We start from the raw sequence: 25,448 nt of genomic DNA, 5'->3' as shown, positions 1-25,448 counted from the left end.
ATCCTCAGTACCACACACACAAAAAAGATTTGCAAAAATGTAAACCATTGGCAGTCTTCTCACTACATGTTCTTTTGGAGTGGAAATTATAATTACTTTTTAATAAAAGTGTTATTTATATTGACACATAATGGAGTTTCTGTTGTTGTTTTGCTTTTTTTCATGCTTGGGGATTAAATCCAGCACCATCACACTGAACTGCAACCCCTTATTTATGTTTTATTTTGAGACAAGTCTTGTTGAGTCACTAAACTGCCCAGGGTTGGCTTGAACTTGTAATTCTCCTGCCTCAGTGTCCCAAGTGCTGGGGTTACAGATGAGAGTGCCTAGCTATATAAGAGTTTTATTTTGGGGCTGGGGATTTAGCTCAGCGGCACTGCACCTGCCTCATAAACTCAAGGTCCTGAGTTCAATCCCTGTATCAAAAAACAATAACATGGGGCCGGGGATTTGGCTCAGTGGTTTTGCCGCCTGCTGCACAAGCGCAAGGACCTGAGTTTGATCCCTGGTACCAAACAAAACAAAACAATAACAACAAAATAGTTTTATTTATTTATTTATTTATTTATTTATTTATTTATTTATTTCTGGTACTGGGAATCAAATTCAGGACCTTGTGCTTTCCAGGCAGGTGCAGTGTCACTAAGCTACAACTCTGGCCCTATAAGAGAGTTTTAAATGACAATGATTATTTTAGAAATTTCTCATTGATAGATATAATTCACATAAACATACAACCCACATATATAAGCCATTATCCTTAATTTGTAAGAGTGTAAAAGAGGTTTTGAGACTAAAAATGTTTGAGATTAGTTGACACATGTAAATCTGTTTGCAGTCCCTGATCCCCCATCTGGGAGTTGAAATAGGGCCTTCACACTGAGCTAACACCTCCAGCCCCTTTTATTATTTTAATTTTATTTTCAGACAGGGTCTTGATAAATCCCTAAATTTCCCAGGCTGGGCTCCAACTTGCACCTTCCTGCCTCTGCCTCCTAGATTGCTGAGATTACAGGCATGGGCCACCATGCCTGGCTCTGTTAGTTTTTTATTCTTGTCTACCACCCCAGTAGATTTCTGAGGTCTTTTAAAGCAAGGTCCCAGTCTGACTTGTTGGATGCGTGTTTAAAGTTAGGCTGCTGATATGAGGACCTTTGAGTGTGTCAAAAGTTTGACGGCTACCACAGAAGGAATGAACAGGAAGAGGCTTCCCACCTTCATATTTTTACCTCACTTGAGAGTATCAGAGAAAGCATCAGACCAAGGACTCAGGGGAGAGTGGAGAAGGAAGGAGGTTGGACACGTGGTCCCAAGAGGAACATGAGGGGAGCACAGCAGTGCATGTGCTGTCCAAGCTGGTGAGCACCTGAGTGCAGAAGCGCTGGGTCGGCAGAATACGAAAATTCTTATGTCCGTAGGGGGCGCGTCAGGAGGTGCGGCAGCGCATGCGCAAAGAAACAGCGGGAAAGGCCGCGCACGCGCATGAGGAACGTTGCTGGACCAAGCCGGGTAGGAGCGCTTAACTAGACTTCTCGGCCGGCCGAGGCTCTTCACTTTCCGTTTCACCCGTGTGACTGACTGGTAGAAGAGCAAGGCGGGGTCTCCGGGCCAGGTGAGGGGGAGTTGGCCTGGGAAGCCCTGAAACAAGCCATTCTGGAGGCCGGGGCTCTTCGGCTCCCCTGAGGGTGGCAGAGCCCTTGCCTCTGCGCCTCACAGGACCTGGCCTCAGCGTAGCCCTGTGCTGAAGCCATTGGCGTCACCTGGATGGGAACCCGCGCCGGCCGTGTCCCTGCCTGCTGGAAACAGAAGCCGTTTCCTGGCCCCTGAGGACCTTGGACACCAGCTCTCTCTGCCTTCTGGGAGGTTCTAATTCCAGGGAAGGAGGTGAGGGGAGAGCACCCCGCTGGGAACGCTGCTTCGGAGAGGAGTTGCGGGGACAATGGTGCTCAGCACTGCCAGGGCCACGGGCCAGTGAGGAAGAGTCAGCAGGGCCCAGGGGTGTTGGCGTGGCCAGGTGGCCAGAATTCAGTCGAGTCACTGAAGGACCGAATTGACTGTTTCACCAGAACGCTTGTTGTAAGGATTACTCTTTTTATTTTTTAATTTATTTTTTGTTCTTTTTGAGACAGGGTCTATGTATTCCAGGGTGGCCTTGGCCTCACTGTGTAGCCCAGGCTGGTCTCGAAATCAAAGCAATCTTCCAACCTCAGCGGCTTCTGTAAATGAAATTGTTTTCATAATTTTCTTTTTAGATTGTTCATTATTAGTGCATAGAAGCACAACTGATTGGGCCGGGGATTTAGCTCAGTGGTTCCGCCGCCTGCCTTGTAAGCACAAGGTCCCAAGTTTGATCCCTGGTACCAGAAAAAAAAAAAAAAAAGAAAGAAAGTACCAAAAAAAAAAAAATAGAAGTAATAATAATAATGTCAGAGACAAACTGGATATTGGCATATCATAAGAACCAATAGTGTACCATCCTTAACCATAGAAAAGAGATAAACACTAATACAAATACATACTAAATATTGCCATACAGTAAATATCTACTAAATGTGACAACTGTACCTCCACTAACAATAGGAAAGAAACAGCATAGCATAGAGTTACCTATCTAAAGATTAATAAAGCTTACTGGTTATACTGATAAAGACAGGATGTGGGGAATGGGAGAATCAAAGAAGAATTTGAAAAATTAACCAATTAAAGATATGAAGGAGAGAAAAGTGAGATAAAGGATCCCATTAAAGAGTAAAAGGAAATAAATAGACTTAGATAAAGCTAACAGACTAACAAACAAGAAAAAGAAAGATAAAAAGAGAAAAGAAAGGAAAAAAGGAAGATTTCCCCAAACATCAAGAAAAAAAGTGAAGAAAGAGAAAAAAAAAAGCCTCTGTACTTTTGTATTTTTGACTCTTTTTTTGAGACAGAGTCTTGCTATGTAATTCAGACTAGCCTTGAACTCACTGTGTAACCCAGGCTGCCCTCAACGCATATCAATCCTCTTGCTTCAGCCTCCCCAGTGCTGGGATTATAGGCATGTACCACCATGTCCAGCCTTCTCTGTATTTTTGAATGAATGATTTTGTTCCAGAATCCATTTTGGAATCCAGCAAATCATGGTTTTTCTCTGCCTAGCTTTATAGCTTGTGGTTTTGTGAGGTGCCCCACTATTCCAGAGGTCTCTGTGTCCATTCACCCTAGGCTGTGGCAACTGTCCAAACTGAGACATGTCCTTGCTCTCATTGGTAAATGGGGAAACCAGTGGAATTCTCATCTGTGCTGGATGTAGAAAGCAAGGCAAGGGTTCAAGCATACCATTTTACTTAATGCCAAGCAGACCCAACTGCTTCTGAAAGGCACATACCAGGCCTGACTTCTCATCATGGAGGCTGAGGCCCTGTGTCCTTCCTGGTCTGAGCTTAAACTTCTCAGGAGATCTATGTCTAGCCTGCACCCTCTCTGTGACTGTCTCCCATAGCTGTCTCACCCAATCACCATAGGAAGGTAACACTGGGAACCCTGAAGTGAAGTTGTGTTTTAGTTGTTCTGAGGCTCATTCTTAAATAATCAACCCCTTCTTGAAATGGTATCTGATTAAATACTCTGATAATATGCTGGGCACTGCACTGGAATCCTCTAACTGTAGCCTGCAATGCAGAAGTCATTGGGAGCTTATTTGGAGATTCTAGCAGGGGAGCGAAGCTACTTGTATACTCTTGAGTGAGGAAACAGTCCTCCTCTATCAGAGGTGGTTTTCCTGCTCAACCACAGCCTTCGGAAGGACACACCTGGAACCACGAGGGAGAAAGGGAACACTCACCTAGCCAGCCAGATCAGCTGAATCAACCCTGTTGATAAATGGGGTGACAGTTGTTGCACCCAAATCACCTTTACACCCAGGAGCCCCTTTTGGAGTAAAACTCGGTGCTGTTTTTGCAGTTTACAATAGCTGTGGGCTTTTCTTTGGTCTGGTGCAGCTGGAGCTCTCTATCCTGGGGTCTTCATGTCTGTGGAGACAGGTTCTCCTTCTCAAGAGCCAGGTTAAGCTTTCAGACTGGTTCATTCTTTTCTTGGCATTGTGGTTCACCTCCCTAACTTCTCTATAGCTTCTAATTTTCCTGTCAGTTCCCTCCCATTTCCAGGAGATTCATCACTTCTCCACCCTCCTCTCCTCACCTTCTTCCCTTTCTCCCTTCCCTCCTCCCCCTCCTTCTGCTCCTCTTCCTTCTTTTTTTTTCTTCACCAAGTTATTTTCAAAGTGTTTGAATTCTGGGTCCTGCAGAGGCTGTATTTTGCTGCTGATGGGTACCCCATTTTAGTTCTCTGATAGATTTTTTCATGTTGAACCATCCTTTGTATTCCAGGAGTAAACCTTACTTATTCATGGTCCATAATCATTTTAATATACTGCTGAATTTGGCTTACTGGTATTATCTGGAGGATTTTTCCATCAATATTAGTAAAGAATATTGGTCGTTGGTTTTTTTCTTGTTAGGTTTTTGGCTTTTATCTTGGAGTAATTTTAACCTTACATAAAAGTTGCAAAGCTAGTACCCAGGCTTCTTGTATAACCCCTTACCCAGTTTCTCTCCATTAGTGTTATATTACTATAGTATATTTTTCAAATCTAAAACACCAACATTAGTATATTACTATAATATCTAAACCCAAGATTTTATTCAGATTTCACCAATTTTTTCATTGTCCTTTTTCTGTTCCAGAAGCCAATCTAGGATCTTATATCCCATTTAGTATTCATGTTTCCCAAATCTCATCTGGTCTGAGGTTTTCATTTTCTTATTTTCAGTGAAGTTGCCAGTTTGAGGGTGTTAATCAGATAGCTTTAGGATGTCCCTTTGTATTAGTCCGGTTTCCATTGCTACAACAAAAGACCTGAAGATGGGTACTCATAAAGAAAAGAGATTTATTACACTCACAGTTTTGGAGGCTGAAAGCCTCCCTATTTGCTTGGCATCTGGTGAGTGCCTGTTGTGAATAGCATTATGGTGTGAGTGCATATGAGAGGGGAAACTCATACAATGAGAGAGGACCCCAGAGAGAAACTAAGGAGGAGCCTTTCTTGGTTCTTTATAACAAGCGTTGGTGAGTGTTTAGTCACTTTTTTCATGGGAAAAGTATCTGATAGCTGCAACTCAAAGGAGTTTTCAAAGTTTCAGCCTTTGTTTGGAAGGCTTAAACAGAGAAACAGCATGACAGAAAAGACTGGTTTGAAGAAAGATGCTTATATCATGGTGGTCAGGAAGGAGAGAGAGAAGGGAGAAGAACATAGCAGGGAGATCAACCTTTCCAGGTTAGACCTGTCTCCTCTGACCAGACCCCTAACAGCAAGTCAGTGATACCAACCCCATAGTTTCACCCTCCAAAAGCCCTGACTATGAGTGTGAGGCCCTTGGTGGATATGTAGATATTAAACATAACATTCTGTCCCTGGACCCTAAAATCTTACATGTATCTCTTTTTTTGCTTTTTTGGTACCAGGGATCGAACTCCAGTCCTTGGGTTTGCGAGGCAGGCGGCGGAACCACTGAGCTAAATCCCTGGCCCTTACACGTATCTCTTTATGCCAAATATATTTAGTCCAAGAGTTGCTAAAGTCTTAACAGTTTAAGAATTGCTGAAAAGTCCAAGTTTGAAGTCTCCTGTGAGATTTGAAACTCTTAGCTGAGAGCCTCTATAAAAATCAAGAGGGTAATTAAATACTTCCAATATGTAATGGCACAAGGTAAAATTTTCTATTCTAAAAGGGAGAATTAAGGGGATAGAAACTAATGGCACTAGAGCAAGACCAAAACCAAGCATAGCAAACATTAAATTCTAAAGCTCTGTCAGGCACAGGACAAAGATGTGAGCTGTAAATGGCTTGGGTGGGCTCACTCCTATGGTATTGCCATAGGAGTTGTTGCAGCTCTCGTGGCCTCTCTTATGGGGTAGCTTTGCTCACTGCCTGCAGCTTTCTTCAGATATTCCATGTTCCTGGCTTCGCCAACTTTCTGGGGTCTCTATTTCCCTTTTAGTTTCACCCTCACAGCTTCATACACTGCCTTCTCAGTGGCATGCTGTCTGGCCTTTCAGGCCTTCTGAAGCCTGAGAGGAACCTTCTTGACCCCACAACTTTTGTATTTTGCATGCGTCTAAAACAAGCACCAAGTAGATGACACCAAGGTCTGCTGCCAGCTTGAGCAGTAGCTAGGCTCCTTTAGATCTTGGCCACAGAAGCCTCTGAGTGCCTGGATGGCTGAGCACTAGACTGAATTGCAGGGAATCAATTCCTAAGGTGGCCCTTCTGGTCCAGCTTTGCATCCATGAACATGCAAAGGGAGGTGATTTCTGCTGATTTCTTGCTGATTTGTGCAGTCCCAGCAAGGCATCTTTCCAGTTGTCTTGATGCAAAATACTTGGCTTCTTTTTTTTTTTTTTTGGTACCGGGGATCGAACTTAGGTCCTTGTGCTTGCGGGGCAGGCAGCAGAACCACTGAGCTAAATCCCTGGCCCTTTATTTTGGTTTTTTGAGACAGGGTCTCACTATGTAGTTCAGGCTGGTGTTGAATTCACTATGTAACTCAGGCTGGCCTCAAACTTGTAGCAATCTTCCTGCCTTAGCCTCCTGAATGTTGAGATTACAGGCATGTGCCACCCAGCCCAGCAATCCATCTGATTCTTGACAAAGGGACCAATAATATATTGGAATAAAGATCCTCTTTAACAAATGATGCTGGGAACTGTGGGTATCCGTATGTAGAAGATTAAAACTAGATCCCTAGATCCCACCCTGTATAAAAATCAATTCAAAGTGGATCAAAGATCTAGGTAAAAGACCTGAAACTTTGAAACTACTAGAAGAAAACATAGGAGAAGCACTTGAAGCCACTAGGCAGAGGCAGAGACTTCCTGAATAGGACTCCAATAGCACAGGAAATAATACCAAGAATCAGCAAATGAGACTACATCAAATTAATAAGTTTTTGGACAGAAAAGGAAACAACCAACAGCATTAAGATCCTACAGAAAGGGAGAAAATCTTTGCAAGCTGCTCTTCTGACAGGATTAATATCTAGACTATATAAAGAACTAACCTCCCGCCCCTGGAAACCCAATCAATAAAAGGGCAAATAAATTGAACAAATACTTCTCAAAAGAAGTACATATGGCCAATAAGTATATGAAAATGTTCAGCATCTTAACTATTAGGAAAATACAAGTCAAAATTATATTATGATTCCATCTCATGCCAGTCAGAATGGCTGTCATCAAGAATACAAAAAAACAGTAAGTGCTGATGAGGATGCAGAAAAAAATTCCTTCTATTCTGCTGGTGGCAATTAAATTAGTAATCGCCACTATGGATATCAGTATGGAGGTTCCTCAAAAAACAAAAAACAGAAGGAGTGTAGGACCCAACTCTACCATTCCTTGGTATATACCCCAAGGAATTAAAGTCAGCACACTATAGTGACACCTGTATACCTATGTTTATTGTGCACAGTACACAGTAGCCAAGATGTGGAACCAGCCTAGGTGTCCATCAATGGATGAATGGATAAATAAAATGTGATCTGTATACACAATGGACCATAAAGACAAACAAAATGGTCATTTACGGGTAGGTGGATGGAACTGGAAATGATCATGTTAAGTAAAATAAGCCAAATTCAGAAAGACAAGAATTGCATGTTTTCCCTAAATTGTGAAATCTAAACAGTCCCCCCCAAAAGGATGAAAGTAGAATGGAGACTATTATTGGGCAAGAGGAAGGAAATGGAGATGTGTGTGTGTAAGGCAAGGTAATAGGGGAAACAGATGTGATCAAGATACGTTATATGCATGTTGAAGATACCACATTGAAACCCAATATTTTGTAAAAGTGATGGGTACTAATAAAATGTTTTTAAAATGTATAAGTGTATTTATTGTTCAGTGTCAGAGTTCCATTCCTCAGTGTATAAACACAATGCGGTAGGTCCACACAATTGGATATTATTTGGCCATAAAAATGAACAAACCTTGAAAACTTTATGCTAAGTAAAAGAAGGCAGTCACAAAGGATCCTATATTGTGATTTGTTAATTTTTTTATTTTTTTAATGTGATTTGTTTAATATGAAGTGTCCAGAATAGGCAAGTTCACTGAGAAAGTAAGTAATTATCAGGTGCTTAGGGCTGGAGGAGGCAGTAGTGTTAGTGATGATGGTAACAGAAGGATTGGGCCATGATGGATAATAGTAAAGTTTCTTTTTGAAGTTATGGCAATGTTCTAAAATTGATTGTGGTAATAGTTGTGTAAGTCTGTGAATATGCTAAAAACCATTGAATCATACAATTGAATTAGGCAAATTGTGTGACATATGAATTAGATCTCAAATCATTGCAAAAGAACAGGGAGCACATGGCTGGGGAGCTACACACATTCAAACTACATTTGTTCACATTGAGATTCTGGAGGAACATCAGGTGGGTACAGATTTTGGGGAGCTGGAGTGAGGTCCCGACTCATTAGCATAGGGGCTCATTCTACAGAAAGCTGCCTTACTCACTTAGTCCACTCTGCTAAGTGGGACACCTTCAACTTTAATACCACTCCATTTTCAGAGGTTATAGCTGAGAACTGACCCCCTTCATGGGCATCCAAGACAACACTCTTACTGAGACTGGCAGATTTCCTTCCAAAATTTCAACCATAATGGCCTTCACTTCCTGTAGTAACCACAAGTGGTTATGATAATGACCCTTAAGTAATTTGCAGAGTATCTCAGGGTATGAATATTGAAATTTAAGGTTTTGTTAATTTTAAATACTTTTAAAGTAACATACTCTAAGTGGATTTGGAATTAGTTTATTTCCTCACTTAGGAGAATAGATCAAGCTGTTAAAACCAAACTGGCCACACAAATCATTGTAGTCACTTTGTATCCCCCACAATTTCACACTTTTCATAGCCCTTCATGCCCACCCCCAACATTACCTGGTAGTGAATGGGAATTCCACACTCACAGTAATGTTAGTGGGAAGGAAGGAAGAATCAGATGATTCTATTAGCTGCTTTAATAACCCTTTCCCAGCTCAGAATTCTCATTTGGTGAGTCTAAGTCCTGACTTCCAACTATGAAATTCCAAGTTTGTGCCTAAATACGTGCCTAAAAGAATAAGAACAAAACCACCAACGGTATGTATCATTTTAATTTGTGTTAATAAAACAAAATAAAAATTTAGATATCAGCTTTGTTCTTTCACCTACTCTTATTAATATACTGGAGAAGTGATTCTTTATAAGAGGACTTAGGTGAGAACTGTCAACATACTACTTCTACCAAAATCTCCACATAAAAATATCTGAATTTAGGTAAATGAAATTTTGGGTTTTGTGGGGGTTTCTTTGGTTTTTTTTTGAGACAGAGTCTCTCTGTGTAGTTCAGGGTGGCTTCAAACTTCTGGCGATCCTCCTGCCTCAGCCTCTCGATGCTAGGCTCACAGGTGTGCACCACTGGACCCAGCTCAACTTGATTTCTTTGTCTGGTATCATCTTTTTACCTTTTACTCATTACTATTTCTCTTGATTATTGAAGCAATACATATTTTTTGTAGACGGTTTAAAGAACTACTTAAAAAGGTAGAACCAGACTGAGCTCTTCATCTTAGTTTTGTCCTGACTCAGCATCTGTGAACAGTTTCCCACTATGCATTTGGCCCGCATGCGCAGTGCTGCCTCAGGGTCCAGCTGCAGTATCCGCTTTGGTACAGCTCTTTCACGGCCCACTTTTTTTCTGTTCTTTTTCAGCACACTCCTTGGCCATACTCACGTAGAGCATTTGAGGAGGCAGCGAAACAAGATCAGGATGGCGGGAGCACAGCGACAAGAGAAGAACATGGCCCCAGAAACGAGGTAGGGCCCCATCCTGTTACTGGGGTAGAGCAGCGATCGGGGCCAAGAAAGGAGGACAAAACAAAGAAAGGCTGTAAAGAGAGACAAGGGTGGGTGGCATGGAGTGGGGAGTGGGGAGGCAGCAGGTGGGCAGGAGGCAGCTCTCACAAGCAGGCGAGGCCTGAGGAAGACCAGAGCGTTTTAAGGATAAGAAAGCTCAGAGCAGCAAAACAACTTTCCCGCAGGGAAGATGCAGATTACAGTTAAATTGGTTTCTTTCCCAAGCACCCCCCTCCCAAACCAGGTGTGATGGTACACGCCTGTAATCCCAGCACTCCTGGAGGCTGAGGCAGGAGGATCACTAGTTCAAACCCAGTGTGGGCAAAAGGGAGAAAGGGAGAGAAAAAGGAATGAAGGAAGGAAGGAAGGAAGGTTGGTCTGGGATGTAGCTCAGTGCAAAGACCCTGGGCTCAATCCATAACAGCAGAAAACAACACATTACAATACAATACCCCACCACTGGATAAGGAGCATGTCTCCATGTTCTCAGAATCCTTCAGGTGTGATTCCTGTCTTCTTTCCACCGAGCTTGACTCTTTCTGCCCCTGACCTTTGCACTAAAGCATTTCTAAGAAGTGAAACTTAAATGAGGGATGTGTGTGAGACTGTGCTTTAGCTGTGTGTATGTGTGGGAGAGGTAGAAATGAAGGTTTGCTTTAAGGACTTTGTGAGGATGGTTTCAGAACTTAGTAAATTTTCCACTCTAAAACCTAAAATCTGCACTTGTTGACATTTTTAAGGTCTGCTCAGGAAGGGGATCCCTCCCTTGCAGCTCACAGAGGTACTCCTGACAGTCAGCCTGGGAGGGAGCCAGAGCCCCACACTTTGGAATCGGTGCTGGAAACAAGCTGGTCTAGTGAGTCCGAGCTTTCCCAGACTTACTCAGGACTCTCTGCCTCGGGACAAACATCAACCTCGTCTGAAATGATCTGGTCTTTGGGGCCTGAAGATTCACTGCCCCAGGTCTCGAATGCTCAGGCCTGGGAGATGTACACTTTAGAGACCCAGGCCAGGGCTGGACAACTGCACCAAAGTTCTGCAGTGGAGGTGACACCTGTCTCAGTCCTGAAGCCGAAACCCTCGAAGGAGAAGGAAGAACTGGCCAACAGAGAAGAAAGCGATGACTTCTTTGTTCGTCCGCTCTGGCCCAGGACGGTTGAGTACATCCTGACCCTGATGGGCTACATCGTGAAGCCAGCCAATATCTGGAGCTCTGTGTACCTGTGGCTTCACAAAGGAGGTGGTAAGTCCGGGAAACAAGGAGCCATGGGGGGCTGGCAGGACAGAGGCCTGCTCAGGATTCAAACTCTGAGCTGTGGTCAATGCTGGAAAGTTGGTACTGTGAGCAGGAGAGGAGCAAGGAGCCTGAATGCCTACAATCATGAGAGGGGAGGTGGTAGAGTGTATCTGATGTGTGGATGGTAGAGCTGAAGGCCTGGTCAGCGGTGGGGGGAATATTATTCAGTTTCTCATCACTGGGACAAGAAGCCCAACATCCCCAGCTTAGAGGAGGAAGGATGTATTTTGGCTCACAGTTTCAGGAGGTTTCAGTCCAGGGTTTGCTGGCATGGCAGAGGAAAGCTCCTCACCTCATGGCAGCTGGAAGCAGAGAATGAGGACAAGCCAGAGAGGGGAAGGGGCTTCGGAGGATAATATACTCTCCCAGGTCACACACCCCCCGTGGTTCACCCTCCTCCAGCGAGGCCCTGTCTCCTAACAGCGCTTTCAGCTCTGAACTTCCAGTGGATTAATCCACTCAGGAGCACAGTGCCCCCATGATCCAATCACCTCCCAAAAGCCACATCTCAGAACACACGAGATTCAGGGGGGATGTTCTAGATCAAACCATAGCAGTGGAAACCAGGTATCTGGGCCTTCTGGAAATTGGGGACCAGGAGATGAGGTGGCTGGGATGTGAGGATGTGGAAACAGGTGACCCTTGGTGCTGGGGGCCCGGTGTGAGGCCTCTGGTGGTGAGCATGGTGTCTTGGACCTGTGAAGGGTTCCAGGCACTAAAGGCAATGGTTCTCGGAACCCTTCTGGACTCTCCTTTGTAGGCACCTTCTTCTTCATCTACACTGTCATCCTGCTGATTGTCGGGACCCCTCTGCTCTTCCTGGAGATGGCAGTTGGTCAGAGAATGCATCGGAACAGCATGGACACATGGCAGATCATTGCCCCTTGGGCTGGTGGCGTAGGCTACGCCAGCTTTATAGTGAGGAGCTCTGGGCTGCCCAGGCCTCCTTGATTACCATCCCACCCTGAGTCCCAACCCTTGTCTGAAGCAGGTCCCCTGACCACTTCCCCAGGTCATGTCCCTGCATTCCCTCCGAACTCTTCTGTCACATTCCCTGTCTTCCTGTCCCTACTCATCCCCTCAGAGCCAGGGATTTAGCTCTGTGGTGCTGTCACCTGCCTACTCGTCCCTCAGCCAGCTCCTCCCTGCTCCCAGATGTGTTTCATCACGAGCACGTACACGAATGTGTTGAATGCCTGGATCCTCTTCTACCTGAGCCACACCTTCCAGTTCCCTCTTCCATGGGAGAAATGTCCCTTATTGAAGAATTCCAGTGACTTTGGTGAGAGGAAGCCAAAGAGAAGGAGAAGGGGAAAATGAAAACTGCAAGGGAATTTGGAAGAGGAAACAGGAGGGAGGAGGGACAAGGCAGAGGAAGACAGAAGGAAACACAGATGGGAGGGGGAGGAGAGGGCAGTGGGGCCCCGAGGGTGGGCGACGACTGTCTGGCAGGCACATCCAAAGCCAGGTCCCCTCAGATCCTGAGTGCGCACAGACGACACCCTCCATGTACTTCTGGTACCAGCAGACCCTGAAGGTCTCAGACAGGATCGAGGATGGTGGGCCGGTGGTCTCGAGTCTCAGCCTGCCTTTCTTTGTGTCCTGGTGTCTTGTTAGTGCCTTCATGATCAAGGGGCTCAAGTTCCTAGGGAAGGTGAGCTGGCATGTTGGGTCCCTTGATGTTCTCAGATGCCACAGCCACCTCACTCCTGGCTCTTTACTTCCACTTGCCCCAAGCCCTGCTGAAATCTCTCCTCTACCGCCTGCTAATTTGTGCCCCAGAACCTTCGATCCCTGATGGCCCCTGCCAGTACACGATGGTAATCTGTCCCCCTCTCGATGCAGGGCATGTTTATCTTGATGTCACTTTCCTATATCATCTTCTTCTGCTTCTTCATCTGGAGTCTACACCTGGAAGGGGCAAAATACGGCCTTAAACATTTGCTAGCTGCCAAGGTGAGGTGGAGGAGACCAAAGTGCCTGTTCTTAGAGCTCCTGTCCCCATTATCTCCTGTTCCGCACCCCCAGCCTTTCTGCTGTAGTTGTCCTCGCCTTCTTTATTACGTCCTCCCTTACACTCACCTTTTCCCTTTCAGATGTCGGCTGTGTATGACCTGAGTGTGTGGTCGGTAGCAGGAGGCCAAGTTTTGTTTGATCTGGGCCTAGGCTTTGGCCCCATTGCCTCCTTATCCTCCCACATGCCCCAGTCCAACAACTGTCTCGGCGATGCCTTTGTCATGGCTCTGATCTACCTGGTCACCTTGCTCTTCATGACACCTTTCATCCTCGCCCTCCTGGGCTTCTGGGCTACAGTCCTCACACATCGCTGCACTGAGAAGTAAGGCCAGCTCCTTCGAGGGGTCCTAGCCCCAGAGAACGGGAGAACCCAAAGACCCACATTCACATATCCCCACTTGGGTGTGCTCTTGAGTCTCTGCTTACCCATTTCTGAAGAGAGTAGAAGCCTGCTGTGGGAGTCTTCAGACTCAGAGGTCACCAACTACCCATCTCGAAATAGCTATGCTAACGTATACTAAAAATGACCAATATTCAAGTCCCCGTTAATCTATCCCCAAAACACAAAATGACACCTCCTGAGAACATACCTATTCAGAGATCCTTCCAAGGCTGTCCTTGGAATTCCTGAATGCCTCCACCTATAACTGTGGGCTCATTAAATTTAGCAATTTCTGTCCATCTGGCATACTTAAATCCAAAAGGATTCTCAGCACTAGAGCCTTTATTGTCAGATCACTCCTGGTTTGTTTATTTATTTGGAGGTACTGGGCATTGGACCCAGGGCCTTGTGAATCTACCACAGTGCTACATCCCTAGGCTCTTATTTTTTATTTTTGAGGTCTTGCTATGTTGCCCAGGCTTCCCTTGAACTTGCAATCTTTCTTCCTCAGCCTCCTGAGTAGGTGGGATTATAGTCATGTCCCACCACTCCCAGCCTAGTTTTTATTCTTTAGGCATTAATTTTAAAAACATCTAGCTGGTTGTGGTAGCACATGCCTGTAATGCCAGTACTTGGGAAGCTGAGGCAGCAGGATTGCCACAGATTCAAAGCCAGCCTGAGGTACATAGTGACCCATACACCAATAATGAACTCACTGAGAAAGAAATTAGGAAAATAATATTATTCACAATAGCTTCAAGAAAAATCAAATATTAGAAATTAACCAAACAAAAGTAGTGAAAGACCTCTACAGTGAAAACTATAGTACTCTGAAAAGGAGATCTAAGAGAAGATTAGAAAATGGAAAGATATCCCCTGTTTCTGGATAGGCAGAATAAATATTGCCAAAATGGCCACATTACCAAAACTGACATATAGATTTAGTGCAGCTCCAATCAGAATACCGACAGCATTCTTCACAGAACTAGAAAATCCTAAAATTGATATGGAACCAGAAGAGAAAAAGAATAGCAAAAGCAATCCTGGGGAACAAGAGTAAAGTAGGAGATACCACAATCCTGGATTTCAAGTTATATTACAAACCTATAGCACAAAAATGGACATTTTTTGGAAGAGAATAGAGGATGCAGAAACAACTCCAGGCACATTCAGCCATCTGATCTTTGACAGAGGGGCCAAAAATATACACTGGAGGAAAGATAGCCTCTTTAATAAATGGTGCTGGGAAAACCAGCTATCTACATGCAGAAGATTGACTCTAGACCTGTATCTCTCACCATGTACTAAAATAAAATCATAATGCATCGTGCCCACGCCCAATGTGTCGGTGGTGGACCTGACCTGCCGCCTGGAGAAAGTGGCCAAATACGATGACATCAAGAAGGTGGTGAAGCAGGGGTCAGAGGGCCCACTGAAGGGCATCCTGCGCTACACCAAGGACCAGGTTGTCTCCTGCGACTTCAACAGTGACACTCACTCTTCCACCTTTGATGCTGGGGCTGGCATCGCCTTCAATGACCACTTTGTCAAGCTTATTTCCTGGTATGACAATGAGCTTGGCTACAGCAACAGAGTGGTGGACCTCATGGTCCACATGGCCTCCAAGGAGTGAGCACCCCAACCACTGCCCCAGCAAGGCGGAAGGGAGAGGCCTCACTGCAGAGGCCCCCCCAACTCAGCCAGCCCGAGCACACTGAGAATCTCCCCACAGCTTCCATCCCAGGCCCTAGAAGGCCCAGAGAGCCTGGCTCATCACACCATCAATAAAGCCTGCTGCACCCCCCCCCCAAATCATAATGAATCAAAGATCTAAGTGTTAAATAATCTGCTGGAAAATAAAATAGGTAAAACTCCTGAAAACATGGGCATAGGCAAGGACTTTCTGAACAGCATGCCTGTAATCCCAGCACTCGGGAGACTGAGGTAGGAGAATCACTTTGAGTTTGAGGCCAGCCTGAAAAACATAATGAGTTCAATACCAGCCTAAAACAACATAGTGAGACTTCTCAAGAAAAAAAATTAACAAATAGTATTATAACAAATTAAAAAAACAGGCCAGGGATTTAGCTCAGTGGCAAAATCCCTGCCTCGAAAGTGCAGGGTCCAGAGTTCGATCCCTGGCACCAAAAAAACAACCACCACCAAGATACATTATGTAAAGGTACAAGTTCCCAATGATAAATGTAAATGTATTGTATACCTAAATTGTACCGATAAAAGAATTTATGAAAGAAAAAAACCAAAAAGCTTTTACATAGCAAAGGAAACAACCTCCAGAGTGAAGCAACAACCTACAGGATGGGAAAAAATTTTGGCAGCTACTTCTCAGATAGAGGACTCATATATAGAATATAGAAAGAACTTAAAACATTACCCCCACCAAGTAAAATTCCCAAACAAGAAATTGGCAACTGAAATGAATACCCTTCTCAGAAGAAGTACAAATGGCCAATCAACATAAGAAAATATATTGAACACCTCTAGCTATTAGTGGAACACAAATTAAGACAACACAGATTCCATCTCATTCCAGAAAGAATGGCTATCATCATCAGGAAGTCAAGTAATAACAACTGCTGGTGAGGCTGCAGAGAAAATGGTACCTTTCCACATTGGTGGGAATGTAAACTAGTACAGCTGCTCTGGAAATCAGGATGGAGATTCCTCAAAAAAACTAAAAATAGCAATTTCATTTGATCCAGCTATTCCCCTTCTGGGTATCTTCCCAAAAGAGTTAGACATCCTATCCTGGTGACCCACGCATACCCATGTTTACAGCACCACAACTCATAATAGCTAAACTTGGAAGCACCTGTATGTCCATCAACAGATGAATGGATAAAGAGAATGTGGTATATATACACAATGGAGTACTACTGTGCCACTGCAGTATTGTTTTCAGAAGGTTGAAAAACATCTTTAAGCCCTTTAATAATTTCTGATGAAAAGATTAGTCCAAATAGCTAACTGGCCTACTAACAGAATAACATATGTAGTATTTTGTTTTCTAAAATGTGATCCAACTGTTCTTATTTTCTAAAATCTTGCATTTCGCTCATATCAGTAAATCTTGGCACACCTTCTAATGCTGTTCTTACAGAGCAGTGAGCTGAGCTTGAATGGATTTGTACGAGTTAGCTGAGTGAAGAATGACAGGGTTGGGGAGGTCCCTAATGAGACAGCATATTAAATAGGTACATGTGAGCAGCACATGGACTATCAACGGGGTTGTGGAGGGTGATGAGACTAGCATAGTCAACGGGGTTCACATCAGAAAGTCAAAGGCTCACACCTATAATTCCTGCACTCTGGGAGGCCGAGGCAGGAGGATCACTAGCTTGTCTAGCCCAGTCTGGGCAACTTAGTGATTTAGAGAGACCCTGTTTCAAAATTTAAAAAGGGCTGGGGTATCGGTCAGTGCAAAGGACCTGGTTTCAATCTCCAGTAGCACACAAAAAAATTTTTTGTGTGGTACCAGGGATGAAACTCTGCACCTTGTGCTTGTGAGGCAGGCGGTGGCACCACTGAGCTAAATCCCCAGCCAAAAAAAATTTTTTTAAGAAGCAGGTTTCGCTCACATAGCAGAGCTCCTTGGGAACATTCATTATACATAGCATAGTCCAAGTAAACTGCTCCCAGCATTCTGTGGTTTGAAATTTAGATGGTCAACTTTCACCCACTGGTCTCAGCAAGGAAGTGGGTGTGAATGAATTCCCATCACTAGAGGAAAGACTCCAAGTCCCTGGGGGTTATAGAAAACCCTCCTCTTGAGGGGCCCATGGTCATCAACTCTTTGGGCTCACATAGTGAATTCATGGCCTCAAAAGTGGGTGCCTCCCAGGTTTCCTCCCCAGTTAGTAATGGTAGGCTAGCAGGCAGCTTTCTCTTGCTTGGCAAGGTGGAGAAAGAGATGCCCTGTCCCAAGAGGCTTCACTGTCTGTCTGACTGAACTGCTTTCCTCAGGAACATGGAAATGCTGTTGATGCTGGTGAACATGGGGATACTGCCTCCTGAGGCTAAGCCCCCTGATGACCTGAACAACGACCCCACCTCCACCTACAGCTCCTGGCTTAGCGGCCTCGCCCAGGATATCAAGAGCCTGGTGCTCAGCAAGGTGTCCAAGTGTGACAGAGAGTTGAGGATTCTGCAGGTGAGTGCAGAGAGCTGCAGGTGGCCCAGAATCCTCTGGGCCTGCAGGACACAGTGAGTGTGGCTTCTGTGCACTGGGGAAAATCTCAGAAACCCCATGTAACCATCAGTCCCACCAATAGAAAGAGGTGTGGCTCACTTCTGCGAGCAATGGAGGTGGATCTGCTTTTCTTTCTTTCTGATTTGCTTGGAGGTCTGCTTTTCTCAGTGGTTCAGGGCTTTCAAAGCATTTTCCAGAGAAACTAGAACGTACCTTTGCATTTTGCTTTTGCTGTTCTTGTTGCTAGATTCAAAGATGCTGCAACTCCTCCCTCTTCTCTCCTTACAGGCTAAGGAGGGCCCAGGCTTTGTATTCCTGTCCTTTGCTGAAGCCGCATCCTTCCTTCCTCGGTCAATCTTCTGGTGCATCCTCTTCTTCTTGATGCTGCTGTTGCTAAGCTTGAGCACCACGATAGGATTCATGCAAGGCCTCATTATCCCGCTCCAGGACTCCTCCTCTTTCCTCAGAAAACAAACCAAGCTGCTCACAGGTACTCTGACCCACAGCCTGCTTCTCAACCCTGATGGCCCTTAGCTGGCCCTGGTCATCCTGCCAGCCTTCTGACCCAGTGTTTCCTCCAGGGAGCATCTCTATGCTGCTGTTCCTATGTGGTCTGTACTTCACTCGTCCCCCTGGCGTTTACATCATCAAGCTGGTGAGGGAATACTGGACCCCCATGCCCATCATCTTCATCATCATCTGTGAAAACATTGCCGTGGCCTGGGCCTTCAGGGCCAAGAGGTGACATCCTAAGCTGAGTCTCCTGGAAAGCATGGGTCTGAGGGGGAGATTGACCCCTTTCTTGTTGCTTCTGCTTTTCACCCAACTAGAGTGACATAGCAGGGCCTTTTGGGTCATCTTTTTATCATTTCTTTATTTAACACACACATTTTCATATGCAGCAGGCACTGTTTTAGTTACCAGAAATACTGTGTTCCATAAACACCCCTGTCCTCAGGGAACTTACATTCTGGTGGTGTAGACAGGTAATAACCAAACTGACAGAAATAATGAAAAGGATGAGGGACCTGAGGAAGTCAGAGTAGGGCAAGATGACCTAGACCAGGAGTTGGGTCCTGACAGGGTGGGAGAGGGGCCTTCTGGGACAGTGACCCGTGAGCAGGTTCCAGCACGGACCCGGGAGGGAGTCACGACAGAGTTGGAGAGTGACCAGGCAGGGCAGCAGGAAGAGCCAGGTCAGATGAAGCATGGTGTCTGGGTGTGTGGGGAGCAAGCTGGCCAGAGAGGCCGGAGCAGGATGTCAGATGGGGCAGAGAGCGAGTGGGCTGGGTCGTGAGGGCCTTGTAGGGCATGATGGGACTTAAACTTTTCCTGAAGAGCAAGAGCTAATATGTTGGAAGAATTTGGGGAGTAGCATTATCAGATTTATTTTATTTTATATTTTGGTACTGGGGATCAAACTCAGGACCTTGCACTTGCGAGGCAGGCAATGGCTAACCCTGGTCCTATCAGATTTATTTTTTACAAAGATGTCTGTCACTGCATTGTGAAGGACAGACTGCAGAGCCAAATGTGAAACGAGAATTGGGAGCTACACCCTCTTCCAGTGAGAGCTAGCTGGCCCGGGCTTGGGTGGTAAAGGTGTAGCTGGAGCGAAGTAGTCTGATTTTGGAAAGGGGAGCTACCAGGAAAGGGGACAAGATAACCAGGGGCGGGACCTGCAAGTCCTAACTGGAATGGAAGAGAAGGAGAGTCCAGACCAAGGACACAGGACTCCTGAGTCTGACCTTTTTCAGACTGGTGTGTGAGCATCCATGTGGTGCCACTCAGGCACGGAGGCTCAAAGGGTGGCACATGCAGGTGGCAGTGGTTCTTGGAGTCATTTCCTCCACTTATTACCTCATCGACGAACTCAGACACCTCTTGAGACCGTCTGTGTCAGGAAAGCCAGGTGGGCCTGGGACATGATTGCTTAGTTTGAGCCCCCTCTGCTCCAAGAGCACAGAGTCCAAAGTGAAGGAGCATGGGAAGAATCCCAGCAGGCGGTGGGAAGTCAGTATTGGAGGAATAGGGTCAGGCTAGGTAGGGCCACAGATGGTTGCTTAAGGGAGAGGGCGAGCTAGGGATGCTGTCCCAGGGGGAGGAGGCTGGAGCAGAGTCTGGCGGATGAATAGGCAGAGAAAGGGGGAGGGGGACATTTGATGCCAGTGGCCCCTCTTACATGTTCATGGAGACAGAGAACATGTAGTAGAGGAGGCTGGGCATGAGGCTGATAAAACTAGGATCAGTCCCCTGAGAACTGTATTTCCCTTTGTTCACTCCTGGGTACCCAGCATCTGCGAGCCCCTGGCCCATCGCGGATATTCTCATATTGGAGGGGTGAATGGGAGGGAAGTGGCGGTGAGATGCACAGAAGGCCTCACACCACAGAGGGACATTTGGAGTCTCCTTGGTTCAGGATGGAAGATGGACTGACTGGAGAGAAGACGAGAGAGGAAGGGACCTGAGAGAAAGCAGGGGTTAGAGCTGTCACAGAATGTCTGAAAGATGCTAAGGTTGGGCTGGCACTGTCCCCAAGGCCAGGTAAGGCCCGGCTGGCCACCCACACCCTTCCTTCCACAGGTTTCTTGGAGACCTGATGAACCTGGCGCAGGGCTTCACCCTCCGCTTCTACAGCTGGGTGTGGAGCTACTTGACTCCGGTCATGCTGCTCGTCATGTTTGTAGCCCTCCTGGTTCAGCGCTGTGTGAAGCCCATCACCTACCTGGCCTGGGACTCAAGCAATGTGAGCGCCCCTGCCCAGGCCCTTGGGGCCCCCAGAGCGTGGGACCGGACCTTCCAGTCCCCTCTCTGAACCCTCCCCGGGTCTCTGCAGTCTACAGAGGTGACTCGAGAGTACCCGTCGTGGGCGCTGCTCTTGATGATCATACTTCTCCTCATTGTCATCGCTCCCATCCCTGTGTACCTCTTCTACGGCCTCGCCCACGGGATTCCCTTCAGGCCCAGTGGTGGGGACAAGCGTGGAAAATCCTCCACACCCCTGCGTCAGGGGAACCAGATGATGCCGGGTAAGGAGGCCCAAGAGAAAGAAGTTCACCAAGATAATAAAGGGACGTGATGATCAGCCAGTCATCCGACTTCCTAGCTCCATTCTTTCTTTCCAACCTCCCGCAGCCCCCAAAACATACCTAACAGCTTCCAACCATTGGTGTCACTGGACCCAGAGCGCTTTCGTTCTCTACGGAGGGGCACTGACAGAGGCAATGGGGCCTGGCTTCAGCCCTGTCGGGCCCCATCTTCTCCTGCGTTTCTGTCCCTGTCCGCAGCACTCTCGTCCCCACCAAACCTGCGCTTCCGGGCTGGAGCGGGAAGAGGCCAGTGACTCAGTCCGCTGAGCCCAGGCCCCGCGGCTGAGAGTTTTTCTGCAGCTGTCTTGGGTGTTGAGTTCTCCGTCACAGGCTTCCGTTCTTTCTAGAACCAAATGTCCAGCCCCTGGCAAACTCAAATTCTACACTACTAGATTGGCCTTATTCAGGGTTTGGCTTTAGCCCAGGAAACGAAGGAAGGCAGACAGGCTATAAATGTGCCTGCTCCTGAGGAGGGCGACCTCATCGTCGTCTGAAGGCTTTCGAGAGTTTGAGCCAGTGGGTCCCGAAAGCACCGGGTGCATCTGTAAACCACGGCGGGGCCCATCGCCTGTGCTTAGTGAGACACCGCTGGTTTCCTCACGGAGAGGAATCCGGTGGGTTTGGCCAATGTCTGAAAACTGCGGGTCTCTGCCAGCGGCCGGGAGGACCCTCTTCTCCCGGACCAAGGAGCATCAGAGGCGGCGTGGAGGCTGTAGGCAGCGGTGTAGATTCCCGGAGATCCGGGAAATAGGTTCCCCTCAAATGCGCAGAGATCTCAGGAGTTTGGATCGTCCCGGGCCCATGGGCAGTTTCCGAAGGAAAAGAAGACTCAGGTGTGGGCCTGCTGACAGCAGGAAGCTTGTAGGCGTCGGAGGGCTCTGGACGGCCCTCAATTTCAGGGTTGGAGGAGGCGTGGTTTCGAGCCGCTGCCCATTGGCTCCCAGGCCCTTTAATCCCGCCCCTCGCTCCAGCGCCCCCTTCCCATTGGCTCTCGGGCCCCTGCACCCGCCCCTCGCTCCCGCGCCCCCTCCCCGCGCTCCAATCGGGACCACTGGTCTGCTTGACTAGGTTGCCGTGGAGTCGAACACAGTGTGGATGGGAGGGAGGGCGTGGCCTTCTGCTAATGGTGCAATAGCAGGGCCTTGGTCCTCTATTGGGGACCAAGCGATCGCTTCCTTCCAGCGCGCGATGGATGATGCACCTGTCCCTCCCACTGTCTTTCCTCTGGCCACTTGTTTGTTCGTCGTCCTTGCACCCCTGACTCGGGCTGTGTGGACTGGGGCTGCCCCACACTGCTGTAGGGGCGTCGATGCGGCGGCAGAGGCTGGCTTCGGTAGTAGGTGCCTCTCCACAGAGCTCTGGGTGTGGCCGGAGGACCTCTGGACTCTGCCTTGAAGCTCCCGCCTCCTTCCCGGACGCAGCAACTCCCTGGCTGGCGCCTCCGCTTCCGTCCCTCGTGATGGGACCGCTGAGGTCGTCGTCCTGGGGGATTTCGGGGTCTGGGCGCCAAGAACACAGCACTCAGAGACAGACAAACCCACGCGCGTGCTGTTCCAACCCCTCAGAGAGTTCTGGGACACTCAGCGAGGCACTGTCCCCTCCTAGCCTTAGTTTTCTTACTCGTCACATGGAGATGGGGAAGTAGTTCCACAGATTTGCTAGGAAGTCAAATGACAGCATAATGAAGTCGTCCTGCGATAAAAGAGCTGATGTAGAGAATAGTGTGCTGACCGTATCATTTTTCTCTAAATCTGCACATTTATTCAGATTTTATAAACAGAAATTACAACTCGGATATTACCCATTCCATAAGCCGTTTTAAATCACTAGGATCTGAGCTTTACTGGAATGTAGGCTACAAGAAGCCAGGGATTGTTTGCTGCTCACCGTATCCCTACCACCAGCTGCAGTGTCTTGTATATTCATTTCCTAGCCCAAGTGAGCGATCGAGTATTTAAGACTAGATTAGCCCAGGGATGGTGTTTAAATAGCCCACAGTTTTTCAGTCTCTGCCCAAGAATTTTCTATTTCCTAATGTTTTGTTTTGTTTTTTGGGTTGTTTGTTTTTTGGTACCAGGGGTCCAACTCAGTACCTTGCACTTTTGAGGCGGATGAGGTCCAATGAGCTAAATCCCTGACTCTTTTGGGTGTTTTTGAGACAGAGTCTCACTACATAGCCCAGCCTGGCTTCAAATTCACAGTGATCCTCCTGCCTCAGCCTGCCAAATGCTGAGATTGCAGGCGTTCAGCACCACACCTGGCTGTTACCCCCACCCCTACCCCGTACTGGGGATCAAACTCAGGACCTTGCACCTGCAAGGCAGACACAGTGTTACTGAGCTAAATCCTTAGCCATTTCTCTTTTGATTAAAAAAGCCCACTTTTAATAATCTGAAGTGGTATTGTATAAATATAAAAAAGCTTGGTTTGCCCCATGTTTTGTGCCATCAATGTATTGTAGACTCTTACTGATTCCCAGATCTCTAAATTTCTTATCATCTCCATTCATGAACACTCAATTCTCACCTGACCCAGAGCATCTGCACTTCCAGTCCTAGACAAGCTTGTGAAGTTTCCTTCCCTTATATAATTTTAATGAAAGACGTCCGCATTCCTCCCCACACACCACGATCTCCCGTTTCCCCCGCCCTCTCATTCCAAGTAAGACGAGACACCTGGAATCCTTTTCCTCACCCTTTTATTCTACCTTTAACTCCTGGATTTTTTGCTGAGATGCCAGGAGCTAAATGTTCTAAATTTTTATTTAAGATCCCTGGGAGTTTGTCTCTTCTAAGTAAAAAAAAATTCTTCTATTAAAAAAGTTTTTCATGGGGCTGGGGATTTAGCTCAGTTGTTTCACTGCCTGCTGCGCAAGCACAAAGACCCGAGTTCGATCCCCTGTACCAAGAATAAAAATAAAATAAAATAAAATATACTTCTCTGCACGTGAACACCTATCTCTGCAGTCTGCACATTCACACGGACCAGGCTGACACATGTGTGCAGAACGGGCTTTAGTGTCTGTCGTTTATGACATGTTCCTTCTCTTTTTTCTCCTCTCCTTTGAGTTCTTCATTCTGGTTCGTATGTTTTGTGGCTAGAACCCTTCTGTAGGAATTTTCCTCAGAGGGGACAGCTGGGTGACATGCTTATCTCCAATGTCTTCAAATATCTTTGCCCTGGAAGTTAATGATATTAGGCTGGGGAGAGGATTCTTGTGTTTCGGTTCCTTTCTCTCCCTTTAGGCATAGCCTCTGCTTTCCAGGGCTGGTGATGAAAAGCCCCATCCCCGTCTGACCCCTTGGCCTTTGCCTGTAGCTCGTTCTGTCTGGATACCTGACAGGTTTTCTCTACATTGCTGGAGTTCACCGATCCCACCAGATCTGCTGCATACACATCTTTTCTCATTAAAAACACCTGGAACAGGGCTGGGGATTTAGCTCAGTGGTTCCGCCGCCTGCCTTGAAAGCACAAGGTCCCGAGTTTGATCCCCAGTACCAAAAAAAAAGGACACAGAGGAAATGATATTTTAAAAAAATGCCTGGAACACAGTAAAGCTTTCAATTTGAAAAAAAAAGTTTCTCTTTTATTGAGGGACATTATCTTCTAGTTCTAGTTCATTTATTGTCTTTTCTCCATCCGTTCTCCTTTCTTTGGGATTGCTGTTACTGTGCTGTTACTGACACACACACACACACCCTGAACCCATGGTTTTTCTCAACTTTATTCCTCTGTGATGTAGTGTACTATTATTTGTTTGCTTGTTTGTTTTTGTTTTTTGAGGCAGGGTCTCGCGCTATGCAGTTCAGGCTGGCCTTGAACTCCCTATGTAGCCCAGGCTAGCCTCAAACTCCTGCCTCCACTTCCCAAGTGGTGGGATTACAAGTGTGCACTACCACGCCCAGCTAGTGTACTACTTTAATATCCCTCATATATATCGCAAAAATTACCATCTCTCCTTCGATTTATCTGCTGAATTTTAAAGCTTAAACATTATATTCTTTTACCATTTTCAAAAAATCTTTTTGTGTTGCACTTTAATCTCCTCAAGCACCCTTTAGCTTTCTGTGTGTGTGTGTGTGTGTGGTGTGCACGCATGTGCATACCTGTTTAATCCTGCCTGTCTTTTCAGTAGTGCCATTTTCCCAGTCGCCCACAGGGGCCCTTACGTATATTGTCATTTTTATTTGGCAGCTCATTGATGCTAAGATCTGGCTGTAGTGGACCCCTAAGCGGCAGAGTTCTCTAATGCTTGATGCAGTGTTGCAGCCGGTAATCCCAGCTACTCAGGAGGCTGAGGCAGGAGGATCTCAAGTTCAAGGCCAGCGTGGACAATTCAGCAAGACATTGTCTCAAAATAAAAACGGCTGGGGATGTAGCAGTGGCAGAGCGGCTCTTTCCGTCCCCAGCACACGCGCGCGTGTTCTCCACCAGAGGAAGCCTTCTCCATCCTCCTGCCCCGCCTGCGCCCTGTCGCTGGTGCAGACCCCCCCCCCCCCATCTACAAGCTCGGGCCCT

General features: G+C 46.7%; 1 protein-coding gene, 1 long non-coding RNA gene and 1 pseudogene across 6 annotated transcripts; 2 read left to right on the top strand and 1 right to left on the bottom strand.

Annotated features, from left to right (window-relative positions):
• Positions 1–9,389: 9,389 nt before the first annotated feature.
• On the bottom strand, positions 9,390–21,831 carry LOC147821374 (uncharacterized). The gene is made up of 2 exons (XR_015447167.1): positions 20,991–21,831; positions 9,390–13,144 (listed from the first exon to the last, which is right to left on the bottom strand). It is a non-coding gene; the product is annotated as an uncharacterized LOC147821374 (long non-coding RNA).
• On the top strand, positions 9,799–20,934 carry LOC101703471 (orphan sodium- and chloride-dependent neurotransmitter transporter NTT5). 5 transcript variants are annotated; one of them, XR_015447165.1, is made up of 12 exons: positions 9,799–9,897; positions 10,677–11,179; positions 11,994–12,151; positions 12,389–12,515; positions 12,712–12,887; positions 13,079–13,189; positions 13,330–13,571; positions 17,616–17,802; positions 18,130–18,331; positions 18,423–18,582; positions 20,261–20,587; positions 20,678–20,704. XR_015447165.1 is itself a non-coding variant. In XM_087200655.1 (12 exons), exons 1-12 carry the CDS (start codon positions 9,851–9,853, stop codon positions 20,918–20,920), a joined length of 2,220 nt encoding a protein of 739 aa, XP_087056781.1. In that variant the 5' UTR covers positions 9,799–9,850; the 3' UTR covers positions 20,921–20,934. The 5 variants fall into 5 exon arrangements, 4 of the variants coding, with proteins under 4 accessions (XP_087056781.1, XP_087056782.1, XP_021101704.2 ...); XM_087200655.1 differs by having other exon boundaries at positions 17,715–17,802; positions 20,425–20,587; positions 20,678–20,934; XM_087200656.1 differs by having other exon boundaries at positions 18,423–18,496; positions 20,425–20,587; positions 20,678–20,934.
• Positions 14,953–17,584, top strand: LOC147821375 (glyceraldehyde-3-phosphate dehydrogenase pseudogene; annotated as a pseudogene).
• Positions 21,832–25,448: the final 3,617 nt, after the last annotated feature.

This window comes from Heterocephalus glaber, unplaced genomic scaffold (genome assembly GCF_053883595.1).
Source record: "Heterocephalus glaber isolate CG9 unplaced genomic scaffold, H.glaber_assembly_v1.0 deba00001744, whole genome shotgun sequence".
NCBI lineage: Eukaryota > Metazoa > Chordata > Mammalia > Rodentia > Bathyergidae > Heterocephalus > Heterocephalus glaber.
The sequence above is the reverse complement of the archived record's forward strand: the minus strand, read 5'-3'. Positions and strand labels throughout refer to the sequence as shown.

Coding starts and splice junctions, on each gene's coding strand:
- LOC101703471 (XM_021246045.2), top strand. CDS start 9,851: ATGGCGGGAGCACAGCGACAAGAGAAGAACATGGCCCCAGAAACGAG. Junction 12,516..12,711: donor GAAGAATTCCAGTGACTTTG/GTGAGAGGAAGC, acceptor AGGTCCCCTCAG/ATCCTGAGTGCGCACAGACG. Junction 18,332..18,422: donor ACAAACCAAGCTGCTCACAG/GTACTCTGACCC, acceptor TGTTTCCTCCAG/GGAGCATCTCTATGCTGCTG.